Source organism: Coenobita brevimanus, chromosome 85 (assembly GCF_032717465.1).
Source record: "Coenobita brevimanus isolate Jiangsu-jjx chromosome 85, ASM3271746v2, whole genome shotgun sequence".
NCBI classification, from domain to species: Eukaryota; Metazoa; Arthropoda; class Malacostraca; order Decapoda; family Coenobitidae; genus Coenobita; species Coenobita brevimanus.
Genome location: NC_137038.1, coordinates 11,582,368 through 11,602,012, shown reverse-complemented (window position 1 = coordinate 11,602,012; position 19,645 = coordinate 11,582,368). Strand labels below are relative to the sequence as shown.

The 19,645-nt window shown below is 38.1% G+C and overlaps 1 protein-coding gene across 1 annotated transcript in view; it reads right to left on the bottom strand.

Moving 5' to 3' along the window:
- The window catches only part of LOC145410426 (uncharacterized), a 180,523-nt gene that overhangs the window by 8,642 nt on the left and 152,236 nt on the right, over window positions 1–19,645 (bottom strand). The window contains exons 3-5 of the mRNA XM_080280579.1: window positions 15,469–15,621; window positions 11,733–11,926; window positions 5,713–5,808 (exon numbers count right to left, since the gene is read on the bottom strand). Coding sequence (XP_080136705.1) covers window positions 5,713–5,808; window positions 11,733–11,926; window positions 15,469–15,621 — 443 coding nt within the window. The remainder of the gene's footprint in view (window positions 1–5,712; window positions 5,809–11,732; window positions 11,927–15,468; window positions 15,622–19,645) is intronic.

The window sequence follows — 19,645 nt, the reverse complement described above, 5'->3', positions numbered from 1 at the left end:
TTGGGTGGGGTACCTCTCATTCCATTCTTGCCTTCTGATGATGTTATTGAGCTCAGGGCAGACTTTTGAACAGGATGAGTTCACTCACTTTCAACAGTGCACAAAAGGTCTTTTCTAAGCTGAACAAAATCATCTGGTACCAGCAAGAATCAGCTAAAAAGGATGTCACCCTGTATCAATGGGCTAAATACAGATGGACAGCGAGAGGGAAGGTGATTATTGTATATAGTGCTGCAACAATGACACAGCAACACTGCAACTTATACTCACCCTGGATAGGGGGACCTTAACTATTATATAACAGGGGCAACAGCTTAAGCTAAAAGTGGCAACAGTTTAAGCTAAAGGGGGCAACAGTTTCAGCTAACCTCTTCACTGCCATCATGTCCTTATTTTATTCTTGCTACTCCCAGATAATTTATATTTTGCTTAACGACCACCTTTCATAATGAAGTGGTTAGGGAAAATCGATGGGACACCCCTGGGTACAACAGGTCTTTCCTGATCTATTTAGTAGTAGCCAGAATAAAATAGAAAAATTGCACAGTGAAGAGTTCATGACAGGTAAGGTACTTAACTAGACACATTCTTGCTTCTTGGCTTTACTAATACTGAAGCCTCAAAATCCTAGAGCAATAAACTGCTATCAATGACATCAGCCCAAAACAGTTGACTGCCAGACATAGGCTTCTATCTTCAAAATATGGAACTGAGGCCCATATTCTCATGTGCTTAATTAGCTTATCTTGCACTTCTTCCTGACTGATTTGTTTTCATATGGCTCATAATTTTTTTCTGCTAATTATCCAATAATGGCACTACAAACAAAAAATGAAAACATACAAGGGAACATCATGGTTCTAAAAAATAAAATAAAATAAAAAATAACTGACAAAAAGGAGCTAGAAAACTTTTGAAGATCATGTGAACATGACCATGAGCATGGTTGCGTTGCAAAGATGCTTATATATCTAGATCAATGGGTGCTTACAGACTGTTTTTACTTCTCTGCAAATTCTGTTCCATTAGCTGTATATTATAAAGTTTAAACAATGCCAAGGCTATGTCTTACGTTGCATTTTCTATCAATGTCTTCATCATCATCATCATCATCATTATCATCCAGATCTCATTTCCCACCCTTAGGCATGCGGAGGAGTAGCAACGTCCAGACAGCCCAAGTTTGCCCTCTCCAATGGGCCACGCTTCCATTCACTCATCATTCATGCCCCCGGAATCCTGGCTCTATCTAATATGCCAAAAACATTCACCATATTCTGTAGCTTCACATAAACATATCCAACAGAGTCAATCTGGACTCTGTCACTTTAAAATGGGGTGCCAAATCCCTGATCATAAATTTCTAACAACACTCATCCAGCCAGCTCAATCTCTTGTCAGTCACCTAACCTCACAGACTTCCATACCTCTCTTCCTCACACATTCATTCACCATATCCCTCCACCTTCTCCTTGGCCTACCTTGCCTCTTCCCTCCTTCAAATTTGCTCAGATATACCTTTTTCACCACTCTGTTGTTCTCCATTCTCTCCACATGACCATACCATCTCAGTACACTCTCTTCAATTCTGATGTCCATAGACTTTCTCACTTCTCATCTTTCACGAATCACATTACAGTCATTTCTCCCCTAATGCAGTTTGCTGTAGTACAATATTGTTCTAACACGGCACGATTTTATGGAAGGAAATAAACATTCTAATGTGGGCATTGTTAGCATAACACGGTAATTTGAACCCGGCGGGCTGTGACGCGGTGTGTGTTGCATAGCCCCACAATACTGTACTTGATGTCATCACCCACCAATAACGCTCTGCCTTTCTCTCTGTCCCTGTCACCCAACCAATCAGGACCCCCCTATCTCCCTGCCGCCTCACACGTTCCCCTCTCGGACCACTCCTACCCACACCTTCCTCCTGAGACTGCCTTGTGTTCTCCCCCTCTCCCTCATCTCTGGCAACGTGTGTCTGCTCTTCTCTTCACATAAGGTACAATAAATAAAAAAGTCCTACTGATATAATGTATTTTTCATAACTATATCAATGCTTTTACGAGGTTTAAATTGGAGGGGAAAAAAAAAAAAATTTTGCACCACAAGGGGGGAAAAAGTGGACTTTGGGCTGGGGTGCGAAAGGAAGTAGGATTTTCAAGAGTCCCTCTAACGCAATATTTGCCTAATGTGAGGTCGGTCCGAAAGCAAATACCCATGCTGGGGGAGGAACAACTGTATTTCATATCCTATCCACTCTCTGTACTCCATGTACATTCCTCAGCAGTTCCATCTCCACAGCTCTCACTCCTGACTTGTCATTTTCATGCCACACCATAGTGTCACATCCATATGTTAAAGTTGGCACTGACACTCCTTCACGTAAGCCTCGTGCAGCTGCGACACTCAAGCCTCTGTTTCTTATCTAGGCCATAGCACCAGCTACTTTCCTTCCTTGTGTCACTCTGCTTTCCACTTCTTTTGCTCATTTTCCTCTCTTTTTCTGTCACTGTACCCAGGTATTTGAACTCTCACAAATTCCAGTCTCTCTCCATTCACTGTAACATCACACTGGGAGTCACCTACTCTCTCACTAACCATCATTTTACTCTTTTCTACATTTACTCTCAAGGCCTGACAATCACAGACATCAGCAAAACTCTTCACTAGTCCACCAAGTTCTTGTCTGGTATCTGTAAATAGTACTGCATCAACGGCATACAACGAATTTGAGATATTCCATCCATCACCATTCATTACCAATGCCATCCCTCTCTCCATTTCTCATGTTTTTACTTCTCTCATCATCCCATCCATCCATATACATATGTGTGTGTACATATATATATATATACTGTATGTATATATATATATATATATATATATATATTGAACAACCATGGGGACATCACACAACTTTGTTGCACGCCCACACTGATCATGAACCATTCACTTAGGTGTCGATTTACCCTTAAATATGCTTCACTACCATCATAAAAACTCTTGACGGCACCTAGCAGCTTACAACCTACACCATACATGCGCAAAACCTTCCACAATCCTTCTCTCTCCACTCTGTCATAAGCATTTTCTAACAAGAAAAAAATGGGGGGTACTCAGTATACCTGTACATAAAAAAAACTGGAACAGCTAAAGAAACAGTACAGTATACAATCAGGTCTCACTATGTGTTTGTTCATTATGTGCTAAATAGATGGAAAGATGAAGTAAATGTTTTACTCAGTTTTGCAACAATGATGGCAAAATTTGCTTACATTGTACTATACAATAACTGTGGTAGCTGCGCATAACAAAACCACACATACATGGTGCCTCCTGCACAAGTCGACAGCCTTGCGCCAGTCATTTAGGCCAATATGGCCACCCACTGTTTACAGCTGCTCTGGTCGTTTCCCTTTCATTCCATTTCCTGCGTGCATGGCCAATGAAACATCAGTGTTATTGCCAAATAACTGTGCAAGTGCATAACAAACAGTGCAGTGTGCAATATTAAGCAAAGTGACAACTCTGTGTGTGTGAAATACTGAAATTTGTGACTTGGAAACCATGTCTGGTTAGGATGCTGTCCCCAGTGGTATGTGATGTCACTGAGGGCACCGAGGGCAAGCTCTTCTTCTTCTTCTTGTTCTCTCTCTCTCTCTCTCTCTCTCTCTCTCTCTCCCTCTCTCTCTCTTTTAAACAAAGGTTACATGGTCATAGGCCCCCCAGTCTGTCCTCACTGAACCTGTTATAAAAACCTTGCTATACAATAAATCACTATGCGACGGGTTTTCACTTGACCCATTATCATCCGTGCAAAGTATTTGCAACCATATTCTTCAGAATATATTTCATCAACATTCTTGGTTTTGCTTCTGCATTCCATGTAGCATAAGTGACGCAGGGTCACATGACAGTACTTCTCCACCCTGCTTTGTTCTGCACCACCTCTCCAGTAGTAATGCCTCTAAATCTATGACTGGCACACATCACCTTGCTCCATGTCTTCCTCATCAAACTCTCCATCAACGACATAATTCTATATTTCTACACCCCCTCACCTAGTCTCCTGGTCTATCCCCTTTCTCTCTCTCTATTTTTTAAATGTGTTTGACTCTGGACACATACCACACAGCCTGTTCCAGGGCCCAGTAGTGCTCACACCTCTCCATGTCACCACTTTGGCACTAACACCCACTGTCCATATTGAACACATGCTAGGGCTGTCTCATTCAGGACTGGTGTATTGGCATTAACCGGGGTATCTGTAAAACACATCAATGGGTTTTCTGGTAGATCAGTAAAATCTGCTTTATGAAATTCAGGTCCTCAAACTGCTCCCTGCCCCAGTGGGAATTTGAATCTGGGTCCACCATGACTGCAGACCATCCGTCTACCGATTCAGCCACAACCTCCCAAATCATCTCATCTCATGTGGAGGTGTATGGTATGTAGGACTACTGGGCCTTGTGAATGGGCTATGAAGCCAATGCCCAGAGTCAGACTCAAAAACAAATTAAATGAATAAAATATAATAATGAAAAGCCTCTCATCTTATCTCATCTCCACCCTTCTATCTTCCTTACTGATACTTGCCACTCACAGCTGTCTTCCCAATTCTTCTGCCAATATCCCACCATCCATCTTTACTCCACATTTCCATCAGATCATTCTCATGTCACTGTATCGTTAATACAGATGATTCTATGCTGAAAAAAGCAACAATGGACTAGAACTGTTACTAATATAAAAAGATATATAGTACTGTACTGTACTGTACTAATATACATCCAATCCTGCACTGCCCCAGTGCAATGGACTTGGGGTCCATGGATAGGATATTTGGTTCAGACATTTCTGGTATGGATAACCAGTCACATGTCCCACACTACAAAGCTGAACAACTGTCACCAACTGCACAATATCCATCTCCTTGTATCAACCTGACACAATTTCTCAAGTTCATGTGGTGCGGCAGGGAGATTAATGACAAGGCTGTATGATTTCTCTGGGGACATGACTCAGAAGATAATGGAACCACAACTTGTTCCTTTGTTCTATTACATTCTTAAAGAACCATACAATTCATTTCTCTTGCAAAACATAGTACAAGGCATTGTTTTTGCCATTAGGGAATGAAAAAGATAAAGATAATGAAACAAAGTTTCATAGGAAAGGTGCATATACAAACAGATGCACAACATCCTACAAAATTTGTGCAGCTGTGTACCCATTCAACACAAGTACACAGTCAATACAGTACCAAAAAGCATGCCTACTTACTAAAAGTGAACAAAGTACTGAAATTACTTGAAAATTAAAACAATAATAATAATTGTCTGTGACATTACAATGACTTTGCAGACTAAAAACCAACTTAATCAAGCCCTTCCAAGATTGCAGCAGTTTCACTGTCTGACTCTTATCTGTAACTCAAGTCAAACAAAATCTTGTACTCATTACCAGTACCAGCATTTCATGATACTGTATATCGTACCTTACATGCCAGGTCATTGGTAACACTGCAGCAAATGTATCAAATACCAGCTCAAGGGTGCAAGAATGTGTCTGTAGCCAAATACTTTAGCCCAAGCACTACCAAGTGCATAAAAGAGGCTTGAGGGAATCAACAATGGCTGAAACATGGGGTGGGGACAGGGGAGTCGATGGGTTGTCTGAGGACCGACCCCAACCTGACCTAACCTGACAGGACTTGGAGAGGCGGCCCAGCATCAACTGTCTCTCCCTGCGCTGAGTCTCCCGCTCCCTCCTCCTCCTCTCCTTCTCATCACTCCAGTTCTTTATGTATGGTGTGGATGCAGAGAGAGAGGGTGCCAGGTTAGTTGGGGAGGGGGGAGGTGAGGTTTGTCGAGGAACTGAAGGTTTACTGAACATCTCCTTGGTACAGAGTAATAGCTGTGGTTTGGTCAAGGAAAATATGGTAAATATTGACTGGAAACAGGCATTATGTTTGTGGAAGAGAGAGAGAAGTGAATTTAATTGAGGATGAATATTAATGAAGAGCATTTATATCTGTATCTTCTCTTCCTAAGCATCCTAAGTAGTGTTCTTCCTGAGCATCCTAAGTAGTGTGAAGGCACAGTGAGGGAGAGTTAAGAGTTCATTTTGGGAGATAAAGACAGTCTGTTATTGAAGGAAGAATGAATAGAAGTTGTCCATGTCAACAGTGATTAGAAAATGAACAAATGATGTTATGCTTTAACCTCTTCATTACAGGGATGCTAATTTAATTCTATGTTTGCCACCTTCCAATAACTTTAAGCAGCTTACTGGGAGACATTTTGAGCTAAACAGAAATGGAGGGATTACAAGTTGCCTACCATAATTGCATTAACCCGCCGCGTGCCGGCTATTTTTAGCCCTATGGGTCACCCCAGTGCCAGCCATTTTTCGACTTTTTTTTTTTTTTTTTTTTTTTTTTTTTTTTTTTTTTTTTTTGGGGGGGGGGGTAAAATGATAGATTTTGATGTGGAAACAACGAATTTCGCCACTAAAGCGCTGACCGAGGCTAGGAAATGGGGTTTAATCAGTCCGGTATACCTGTACTCGTATACAGGTATAGTCGCTCCCTCATGCTCACTACATACGTGAAAGCCGTTTTCTACGTAAGGTATACTCAGGTATTTATGCTGGGAAGGTATAGTAATGTTCAGTACACTTTTCTGATTACTTATAACTTCAGCAACTATCACAATTTGCGTGTCTTTCTCACTGTGAATGCATTATCTTACACTTACTTGAAGATAGGTGCAATCTGACTTCATTACATACAGTCCTGGCACTTACAAGAAGGTATTTACAACTTGACTTCATTGTATAGTCCTTACACTTACAAGATTTACAACTTACACTTACATGAAAATATTTACAAAATGCCTTCCCTATGTACAGCACTGGGTGAGGTACACAGGCAGAGTGAGGCAAAGTGAGCGTGAGGGGGGGAGCGAGTGAGTGTATGGCCTTGACAGCCTGGGGGATGGTAGAGGAGCAGTTACCTTACATGTCTGCCAATCTTGAAAAATGCGGTCACAGTGATGTTTTTTATTTAAGATCGTTTTAAGACAGCACTGGCATTGGCCACGCAGTTATGTCAGACCGGTTTAAAATGGCACTGGCATGCGGCGGGTTAATATAAAATGTCCCTCTAAAGCAGAATGAATTTGTGGGGAGATGGCACAAATAATAAGTTAAAAAATTATCGCTGTACCAAAAGGTTATGGGGAAAGTCCTCGTTATGTGTTGCCTTTTTTAACATCCTCATTAGGTGTTGCCTTGTATAACATTCTTATTTTGCCATCAAGTATATAATGATTTTCTGAATTTACTACCTACTAAGTTCTCGGTAACCTACCAAGTTTATTGCCCAATTTTCTTCTAGATACAGTACCAGCTCAAGAGAAAAATGTGTGCTGTTCTGGCTGCACTGCTGACATACAATGAGGCCTTACAGCACAGTGCACTGGGAACACTGTACTGTACATTTAATGTTTCTTTTTTTCTTCTTTTTTCGTTTTTATACCAATCCTGCACTTTTGCACAAGAATGAAAAGAAAATGAAGTTTTGATCATTACTGAAAAGTGTCAATGGAATTAGTTTCAAAGATAAGAATTTAATCAAGAATCCGATGAAGGTGATTGAAAGCGTTATGGAGTGAATACAGACATTGATGACACAAGAGTTCTAATGTTAAAGCAAAGGCAATATTAGTGTTATGTCATGAAGAGATGCAAAGACTACACAAGCATTTATGAAATGAATATAGATACAGATGATATAAGAGTTAAGAGAAGAATACAAATATAATACAATAGTTATGAAAAAATGAGAAAGAAGGGCAATATGTGAGTTATGGAATAAATACAAACAGATGCAATACATGAGATATGGAATTAACATAAAAATGACATGAATTTTAGAACAAAGACAATACAAGTCATAGAACAATGAAGACAGATGAAGATGAAATAATAATTAAGATTCATCAAACAGAGAAATGAAGACAATACATGAGTTATGGAAGAATGAGACAGTTGGAAAAAGAAGGTACAGTACAAGAGTTACTGAACGAAGAGAGATGGACAAAAAAGGTGCAAGAGTTATGGAACAAAATGATTCATGAGTTATGGAACAATTTTTGAGATTTATCAGGCCACTCAGATTAATGCAGATTAGAAAGCCTCAGCCTCATTTTCAGCCTGTTCTCTTTAATCACTGAAAGATATTATTATTCCGAGACTGGATATGAAGAGACTGCTATTCCCTCTATTTCAATTACTGTACCTTGTTTTTGCTTCTTTCTGTGCTGCCACACAATGATTTTATACAGCTTACGATAAAAACCTCGTCCTGAAACACTAGAAACTCTCTATTATCAATTTCAGTCTGATGATGCATTTTCTAGTTTAAGTTTTATTAACATATTATTTTATTCAGGTTAAAGGGGACTGAAATTAATGGTTTAGATATAGCTAAACCAATTCCATTAATACTTCAGTTGCAGCAAATCAATGAATGCAATCATCTGGTGTCTAAAAATGATACTTCATTAGATTTAAGCAGTTACACATCACTATAAGCTGTTATCAACTATGCACAATAAACTACTTAAGAGTGGAGAGAATAAAACAAAAAAGTCATCATCACAGAAAGGACGTCTAAGACAATGAGTCAAGAACAAACTGAGACTGTGATGGAATGGCATAGAGAAAATGATAAGACAGAAATGCAGACTGATGTCAGGTAATGAAAAGTAGGAAAAGAAAGCTTTGGGAGAAGAATATGAGGAAATGCATATGCTTCAAAGACAAGGAAGGATGGCAAGAAACATATATTTATGAGGGAAGAAAAAACTAGAGAAAAGACAAAGAAACAGCAGTGTGAGTAGAATGGATGGATAAAAAAAAAAAATAATATTAATAATAAAATAAGGAAGAAGAAATGTGTGGCACACAGCTGAAGACAAATTCTGGGCAGAAAAGATGAAGGGGGGGGGGGGGATCACTGAGCTGACAGAAAAGCATGAATAGACAAAATCATACAATGTTCACAGAAAGTACTAGCCGTGGAAACTAAAGAATGCAATATGTACAATTAAAGTAAGAGTGTTTTGTTAAAATTTGAGAAAGAATTATTTGGACAGGATCAGACTGGATAGGACAGGACTGGATAGGATAGGAGAGGATAGGACAATTATTGATATGATCATGTGAGATTATGGTAAAACTGGTTAAAGAAGAGTAGTTCAATTTTTCCCATAAACAAAGACAAAGAGGAGACTAAACACATGACAAGATGTGATACGTTATGTTCTTGTTCACTGGGCTTCAGCTTGATTAGTTAAAGTTGCTACTGAATATTCCGTTGATAAGAAATGAAGTTAGACTATGCTCCTGATAAGGCAACACAGGATTGGATGATTGAGGCATGAATGATTTGATGGACAGGATAACCATGGCTGATACTTCACATGATTATGGTGAATCTAGAACTCAATTCTTTATATGTACTACTGTATACTAACTGTATTATCATTACAAGCACTGCATCAATGTGCATATGTTAATGAACAGTGTCTTGAAGTGACAGAGTTACATCAGATTATCTACTGATATACTGGACTGTGATTTGATCTATCAACAAAAAAAACAGTATTGTGAAAGCTTGGTTTCATCAAAGTGCTATCTGTGTCAAGACTGATCTTTCACAAATTAGCTCAATTCCGTGACGCTTTACTGCACTAAATCTACTTTCATCATGTATTGCTTTATTCACAGCCAATAAGCCCAGTGATTAAGAACATGACATTATCAGCAAAGAGCAAATCACATTATAACCCCATTAAGATGGGTTTAAGTGCTTTAAAAAAAAAAAAAAAAAAAAAAAAAAAAAAAAAAAATCACTTCCCTGTAAGGCTGGGAAATGTATGGGATGAATGTGAAGAAGATTTACTCCTGATTACATACAGGCAAAAAAAACATATTAAGGAGTTCTTATTGTATAAAAATCTTACTCATAATGATCTATGCGTACAATAACTGTGCAATATACAGTAGATGTGGTTGTCAAAAGAGAAGGAATAGAGGGAAGTACATCTACATGAAATAAATGTTTAAGAATGAATATTATAAACTAACCCATATAAATGATTCGTCAACCCTGCACTATATATATATATATATATATATATATATATATATATATATAAACACACACACACACACACACACACACACACACACACAAACTGAAGCAAATGTACAGGAATAACTTATGAAACAAGTTAACAATGAGACAACACCAATCATTATTGACAAATACTGTACCACTACCAGTAGAGGTGTAGAAATGATAAGTCTTACATGTGCACCATATATTATCAATGACAAAACTCACACATATCAAGCAATATAGCCCAAAACTCAACAAACTTTACACTGGAGAAAAAAAGTCTCTTTCATCCAATAACTGATTCACAACATATTTTCCTTCCATCCATTAAACTTCCTGCAATGACTGCTGTTATAAATAGGCCATGACTGTACTACTGGTATCAATAACAGCCACTATTACAACAAAACAACCCAACATCATTATCATCCAAATCACATTAACTTTTTGACCATACTCTTTTTGCTTAATGTATCTGACTCTCATAGGAAGAAAATCCCCTTCTGTATGGGCCAACAGTAGTCCTACATTCTACATGGATGCATATCATCCTCATTCAAAAAATGAACTTCCAAAGAGTTCACCTTTATTTGGTTCACAGTTATCTGCTTCAATGTTATTGACAATATAAACTAATTAGATATAATACTGTAACAAAAAAAGTGGTTGCTTTGTCCACAGAAACAGTAAAATAATTCAACTTTGCAGACTTTCAGAGCCAGTGGATTGAACAATCTTATAATTTTGGATATGGCTGTCTCTCTTAGTCCAAAAATGACAAATCAATTTTCTGGGAAACAAAATGACAACTCTACATAAATCATTAATTTTTCATCCTTCATCAGGGAAGAGTAGTATCAAAATGTTTAACAGTAAAATCAGAAAGCAAGAGTATAATCAGAACAAGGGAAAAATAAAAATGAATTTAGTACTATATGCACTACTTACTGGGGGGGGGGGGAGTGGACTGCAAATAAATTACCAGTATAACTCCTTACCACTTGAGAAAAAAATCAGAACTCTATAAAGCTGCTTACACTAAACTATCTAAACAATACCAACTATACACTGCAAATTTTACAAACCAAACTCCTCAATTCACAAACAACCCAGGATTTTCTCAGAACCTGCAGGAAAAAGAGATGAGGGAAATGGGGAGAAAAAAAAAAGAAAAAGAAAATGAAAATAATGTGTATGTCATCATCATCATCATCATCACCATCCCAACCCCTTTTCCCACCCAAAGATGGGGTAAGGTGGTGTTCAGACAGCAGGCAGAGAAAAAAAGTGATAAGGGAGAAACTAAGCCACTCATTCACTCACTAAAGAAGATAGATAAAATAAAAATAATAATAACAAATCCCAACAGTACAACATTCATCATGGGTTACAATATCAACTACACCCTTCAAATTTTGCACACGAAACTCCTAAGTCCTCCAGCAACGTGGGACTTTCTCTGAGCCTGTAGAAAAGAGATGAGGGAAGCAGAAGATAAAGGGAGGAAAAGGAAATATGTGGTTAAAAACCCCACCTGCACAGCATTCTTCACGGAGGTCAGAATGTTGGTTTTCTTGCCGACCCTGGATGCATCTGATTTGGAACGTGGCCGCCGACTGCCCCCAAGGTATTCGAAGAACCCTGGGGATGCCTCCTTCTTCTTCTCCTTCTCCCGTACTGCTGCATTTAACACATCGTCGCCAGATTTTCGCCGCTGCCTGGCTGCCACTGTAAGGTTGTTCACAAGTTTATGAATCATCATCACCATCCTTAAGCTACCTTCATTTAAATATACTGTATACGAGAAGCTGAAAGCTTATAAGTTACCCTATTCATAAACTATAAAATCCTACCAATGTTTCCCTGTTTATCATGCTAAGTAATAAGACAAATATTTTTTGGGGAAGCTAAGCAATATTTTTTTTTGTAATCTTCAATGCATTACATGTCTGATCTATTCTCCATGAACAGTAGGTAATTTTATTTAATTGTAATTATTATGATGATGATGATGTAATTATTATTATTATTTTTTTTATTATTATTTTTTTTTTTTGGGGGGCCAGGGCAGGTGAGAGGTTACCCAATGTGCTTCCTGTAATTTTTCATACCCCCCCTCCCCCAATTAAGAGTCTGGTATATCTATAATTTTTTGTCTCAGACTGAAGGCAACAACTCTGACTCTAAATTATTCAACTATTTCTTTCAGAGGAGCTATGAGACATACAAATGATTTATAGATGATGACAATTTGTAAGTCCTATGGTTGCCTTTTAAAGACTTTGAAATTTAATTCAGTCTCTACCTTCGAAATTTATTCTACACATTACAAATCAATATCCTCTTGTGTATTATTAATGTCAACTATTTCCCTAAAACAATATAATTAAATCTGCGAATATTACAGTGTATATTACAAAACAAAATCCTATGGAAAACTTGACATGAAGTCTCCTATAGCTTCCTCTTACAATGCAGCTCTTATTATAAGAGAAATACACTAGAGGACTTAAATCATTTCTAACAAGTATGTTACCCTGAGTAATGTACAAGACATAAACAAGAACAGAAACCTATCAAAAACTGAACTGAAATAGCATATGGGTCATGCAGGCGGGTTATTATCACCACGGCAGTTATGTGACACTGCACAGACACCACAACAAGCCATGGGAGGCAATGTTTCAAGGTTGTATTCTCGTCAGCTCAAGCAACCTTCTAGCACCTCTTCTTTGCCTATTTATTCTGTTTATTTCTCATTATTGTCTTGTGTGTTATCTGGACTATGATTTGCTTATTTCTCCTCATTATCATCTTTTATGTTATTTTTATCTTTTTAAAATCAAGACAGTTCACATCATTTATATGAACAGATAACATACAGAACATAATGCACTAAAAGTAGAAATAAACTGATCAGGAAAATGTACAAGGGAGACTCCTTAACTGACAAGAACATGGCCCTCAGTTACTGACAGGTTAGTTTGGGGGTATGGTACTGAGACCAGTTATGACATTCTCGAACATATTTGCAATCAATTCCGTCATAACCTTCATTTATTTCTACAGGAAGAACTAGAGAAACAGGCAGATTCTGTACTTTCCTTTCCTTGTTCTTCCTGTAAAAAACAGTAATAGTAACAAGATGGTGTTAATTGTAAATATGTATGTGAATCTTAACCCAAGCTTGCACATCAATACACTCCTGAAATGCCATGGTTATCATCATTCATGCTATGGTTATCATCATCATTAGTCAAAGTCAGTGTTCATGCAAGGTTATAAATGATACAGATCCCCAATGATTCATATGTTAAAATATTAAATCCTACCATCCAACACTATCAGCATTTCTATAAAAAATATTTTAACACAGATCTGTAAAAAAAATACTGGTAATAATAATAATACCAGTAATAATAAAAACTGGGACAAACACTACCATCAGCAGTTAAGGCTCTAAGATAAAGGATAATTATCCATAAACAGGTAACTTGCAATAAGGGCATCCTTACTGCAATTAACTGTCATACACCTTTGCTACTACAATCACTTTGCTATCCAGTACAGGGGTCGGTGAGAAGCCTAAAATTTAGGTATACGGTATAGTTTTAAACTACTGATTTTTTGCCACTAAACAAATCTACAGAGTTTTTACTCTGAACTAAGCATAAATACACTTTAGTCGGCTTGAGAAAATACTACAAAAGATGCTGAAAATAAAACTGTCACAAGTGGGAGTTAGTACTGTGTCAAAATGCATAAACTGGGTAAAGGGGACACAATATCTAAGCGACTATAATGTGGAAATACCTATGTTTATATTCTATGGCAAACACACTTGTGCATATTTAAAATAAAGAAAAACCTACACATATCAAAAAGCACCCTGCACATCACAAGCACACAGAGAAATGACGCAGACATATACACAATTCAGGTCACATGACAATGCCACAAGAGCACACACACATAAGCACCAATGACTGCCACCCTCCAGCTCAAACAAGTTGCTCTTAAGCTCAATCAAGCAGAAAAAACAAAACAACAGGTCATCATTTAACTGAGCCCACGATAACCTATGGGGGCTCCACCTGATAAATACATATCCAATCAAATAGGCCAATTTCAGCAAATCTGACAAAAGAATCGCATCATAAAATATCAATTTCAGATTCCAAACAAAGATCACCATAAAATATGATGACAGATAACATCCGATCCCAAACTACCCCTTCAAATCTCTTCGGGACAGTTCCGTACTTAAGGATATGTGACAGGGATACAAGAAGAAAACAACACATTACTAAGAAACAGCATCATCATCGTCACACTGCATACACTACCCGATTAAAAGACATTCCAGAAATACAAGTGGGACAAAAGAACTTGACCAGCTTCCACTTACACCTGAAACACAGAATTAACTTGGCACAGCAGCATGGCAATTAGTACCTCCAAGCATCTCAAAACCAAGCCATCAACAAATAACCTCCAAGGTTAAGGCCATCACTGCATGACCTCATTGTGCATGGCCTCCAAAACAAACATTAGTCCAGAAGTTAAACCATGACAAAATGCCGATCTTCTTGCAAACAGTACAATGCAAACCTCTTGGCTATGGCAAAAAGGCTTAGCAATGGACAGATTGTTAGTTGTAATTAGTCTGGCGAATAAAGTAACCTGTGAGAGGTTAATTAAGGTGAGACCAAATAATTAGAGAGAGAGAGAGAAACTGATTTTTCAGTACAAATTAAGGCCTAATAATATATTAAAAACTTTACTTTTACAACACAAAAAGTGAAAAAGTTTGAACAAACAATTTTTCACAAACAGTCAAGGACTTGAAACTGACATAAACAACAAGAACATGGTTAAATGTTTGAAAATTATGAATACAAATGGCAGATGAGAAATGGGTTTAAAAAAAGGGGGGGAGGGGAGAATTTGCAAGAAAAAAGATAGCAAAGAAATTGATGTTATATGAGATGCAGTGAACACATGCACAACTGGTTAATAATCAGCAAACTCAAAGCCCATCACTATATCAAACAGCAATATAAAAAACATTAACCTATTCCTCCTTCTATAATGAAAAAAATTCTGATGTAAATTTAAGACTCTCTTCTTTTAAAAATTAAGCAACTGATATGATTAAATACTGCGCAAGTTAGAACTAAAGCATATATAATAAATCAACAAAGAAAGATGAGCATGGTAACTTGAGTAACCAACCAAACCAAATGAAACAGAACTGAGGAGTTATTTACATATAGCTCGGGCATCAGACTTGGACCTTGGGCGGAATGAGTCAAAGAAGCCCTGAGGCCCGCCCTCCTTCCGCCGCCCACTGGCCACATTGGACGAGGCCACGGCTAAAACATCATCTCCTGATTTGCGGCGCTGACGGGTTGACGCCGCCGCTGCTGACAAGAGGCCGGCCAGGAGGTAAACAAATGGGGCGGGCGGGCCAAGGGCAGCAGGGTTGGGGAACATTGAGGGGACAAAATAAAGATGGAGAACATTGATAATAAAAAGAACACTTAGGATACAGGATATAAATGAAAGGAACTTGAGGTTTTACAACAATGAAGTACATATTGAAAATAAAGTTAATGAGAATACTGAAAATACATTATCAGGTGAGCAATATGGGTTCTGAATAAAGAAGCAGGAACATTAAGGGTACAGATTTTCAATGAAGGGAACACTGAACATGAACACTGCATATCAAGAAACCACTGAAGGTACAGAATAAAGATGAAAGGAACAATCTGGGTAATGAAGAAAGATGGGAAAGGTAAAAACTATAGACTGGAAATACACTGAAGGATACATAACATAGGCAAAAGGTGCAGGAAAAAGAGATGTACAGCACAGAGCATGTTCTTAACCCATAAATCAGTGTGGTTTCTTAACCCATAAACTGCAGCTTTGGAAAAATCTATCATGCTCATGGTATGAAGAGAAAAAAACCTCTATGTGAGTTTTCTGTCATACGAGATCAAAGAGAATGTAATGAAGTACAGGAATATGTCCATTAATATTTTGGCTGTTACATGCCATACCTTAGCCATTACACTGAACTAAAGTTACAAGTTTTTCAGTAAATAAAATATATACAGTACAGTATGCATATACTCCTTATTCAAAAGCCAGTTTCATGGATATCAGACAGAAGATGGTATGCTGAAATACAGATATGCATATTTCCTGGTTGGCATCTGCTCTGGTTTGGCTACAATGAACATCAAAATAACTTTATACTAGAAAGCGCTCAAACAGCACATGCCTCTGCCAATGCCATTGCTGTTAAGAAGGATTTGGGTAGATGGATACAGGATCCGGACCCGGATCTGCCCATAAATTGTATCAATTCTTTCTTGGTCCATGGCCCACCTTTCCACAAAGTTTTATTGAAATTTATTGAGAACTTTTGGAGATATTAAGCAGGATATTCCAGATCCAGATCCACCCCAAAATTTAATCATATCTTCCTTGCCCCACGTCCCACTCTTCCACAAAATTTCATCAAAATCTGTTTGTAACTTTTTTGGTAGTCCCGGATCCAGATCCACCCTAAAATTTAATCAGTTCTTTCTTGGTCCATGACACATCTTTCCACAAAATTTCACTGAATTTCATCCAGAGCTTTCGGAGATATTGTGTGGGATACTCCATATCCAGTCCAAAATTTAATCATTTCTTCCTTGGGCCATGGCCCACCTTTCAACAAAGTTTCATCAAAATCTGTTCATAACTTTTTGAGTAATCCAGCTAACAGACAAACAAACCAACCCAGGGTAAAACATAACCACCTTGGCAGAGGTAATTAAAATACTTTGCCTAACTTCCAAGATATACAGCATGTCTCAGTCCTCCTGAAAACAATTCATGATGTTGCAGTTTATGGGTTAAAGGTGAGATTTTGTTTGATCAACTGCAAACACATCAGGTGGAGGGATGAAAACAGTGGGTGTGGGAAAGATAAGTCCTTACATAATATAGTAGTAGAGTTCCTATAAGAGACAGCATGCTTTTGTATTTGGCTGCCAAAACAAGAAAGTATGGAAACTGGTATATATAACTGTATACAGTATATAACTGTACACAATATATAACTACAGTATTGGGGAGTAAGGGAAAATAGCTGAATAAAGTTACAACTACATAACATCAAGATATATAAATTGCAAAAAGCTTAAACAGTCAATGCACTAACATTACAACTTACATATATGCTGAATCAAAACTGCATTGTAAGTCAGCTGCAGTCATGAAATTAATGCATTTAATTTAAATATGAAAAGGATGAAGCTGTACTAAAATTACTTCAAGGACAATAAACTATAACCTGACCATGTACAGTACCTGTAAGAAACACAAAGGCTGATACAGAGGAATAATGAAGACTAAACACTAAGAATTAAATAAAAGTTATCAGAAAGATACATTACACAAACACACACGTAAAGAAACAAACATTAATAATGGCAATAAGAAATTATGAAACCTAAAACATCATCCCATTAAATAAAACCATTTACATAACACTAACAATTTTTATAACCAGACTGAAAAAATAATTCAATCCTCTCTTGTTTCTAACTCGCCATTCTCCCATATTGTCTTGCTTCTTTCACAATATGAAAGGTAACTTCAAATAATTCTTGTATTATTTGCCTCTTTATAACATATGCAGTCAATGATTTGTCACTGGCTAACTATATGAGTAACAGTGAGGCCATACGATCTACATTCCTCAACGAAATATGCACAGCTTACATGTATACTGTGAAGACAGGCCTGCTTTTCATAACTAGAAATTAAAAAACAAGCTACTGCAGAAAACATTGTCCACAGTGATGACATTGTGTTTTCATGAGAATACCCACAGAAAGCACTGTTACCACAGAGAGATGCAGCAGACACACTTCAAAAATCATCCCACACACAACACGACAGCTGACTAAACTTAACAGAAAAAATATCTGACACTGCCATACAACTTATGGTACTTACTGTGCACAAAAATACAGAAAAAAATAAAGATCAGCATGTAGTCTTCACAGTAAGAGGTTTTAGGGGAACATCTCTGACCTACTACGGGATATCACTTTAAATTTAAGAGAGAACCTGCTGTAACAATAATTAAATAGTACAGTAGGTAAAACATGGAAAAGCAGCTACAAGGTTAAGCTTACTTCACTGCATAATCCTTAAATATTTATCAATGGCAAACAGCTATGTTAAAAAGCTCTACAACAAAATAAATCTACGAAAAATAACCACGCTACCAGAACCCAACATTTCCCTGATCTACCACACCTTTCTAAGTAAGTCACCTTATGAACATCATTGCTCCTAACTAATCTTTTGCTATGATTCTACCTCAGCCTTGCCAAACCAAGTCCTACCTACTACTACGCAGTTTCCCCAGTCCAGCGTCTTGCTATACTAAAAAAAAGGCACATGTAACAATTCCTGGCACACAGGAGTCGCAGTGCACTGTAAATTCTCTCATCACTAACATGACACTTAAAGCAACATAATCAATGCCTCATGCTTGCTAACATGGAGGTAGGGGCAAGGAGTAACTGTGTGGAGGGGGAGGGGTCAGATATGAGATGGAGGAGCAGGAGGGGAGAGGTTAGATACAGTACAAGGGTGGGGGGAGAGGGGTTACATGACATAAGTGACTAAGATAAGGAAGGATTATGAACCAGGAGGGGGTCGGGGAGGGGTTACACACTAGTTTAAGGGGTGAGGGGTGGGCATCTTACCTGAATCGGGAGGGGGGAAGGAGGGGAGCTCTTCCTCTTCCACTTTTGTGTAGGGGAGGGGAGGGAGGGAAGAGTGGGAGGGGTGAGAGGGAACCAGTTAAAAGTAGCATCAACAAATATTTCTATTTCTCTGTCTAACAAGAAATAGTAGTACCAAGAGCAAAACAGGTTATACAGTACCAGGTTGTATACACCATCAAAACATCCTACAAGAAGAGTCTATCACAGTACGCTCATCAGCCACAATTCCTTCCCATTCTCTACTCTTAGTCCCGGTTTGAGGAAGGTTGAAGATACATTTTCACAGAGAGGGAAAATCAATTGTTCAGTGTTAAGATTGCAGGCAAGAGATTTGATAAACTTCATGATGAACAGTTCACAATGGCACTACTAGTACTGAACTGTACTATCGGTAATAGCTGCCATCCCAGACTGCTCTGAATGTGAGGCCAGCTGCAGACTCCTGCAAACCACTATCCTTTTTTTCATGGGGAGAAGGTGGGAGTTGAGGGATACTTGTAAAGCCAGGTATCTCCACCATCCAGTTATATGGATGCCACTAAATGAAAGTACCTCCTCTCCACACCTACACTGCTACTTGTGCAATGCAGAAAAGGCCCGGAAAACCAACAGGCCTTTGCTCAGTGTGAAAGCCTCATTACTG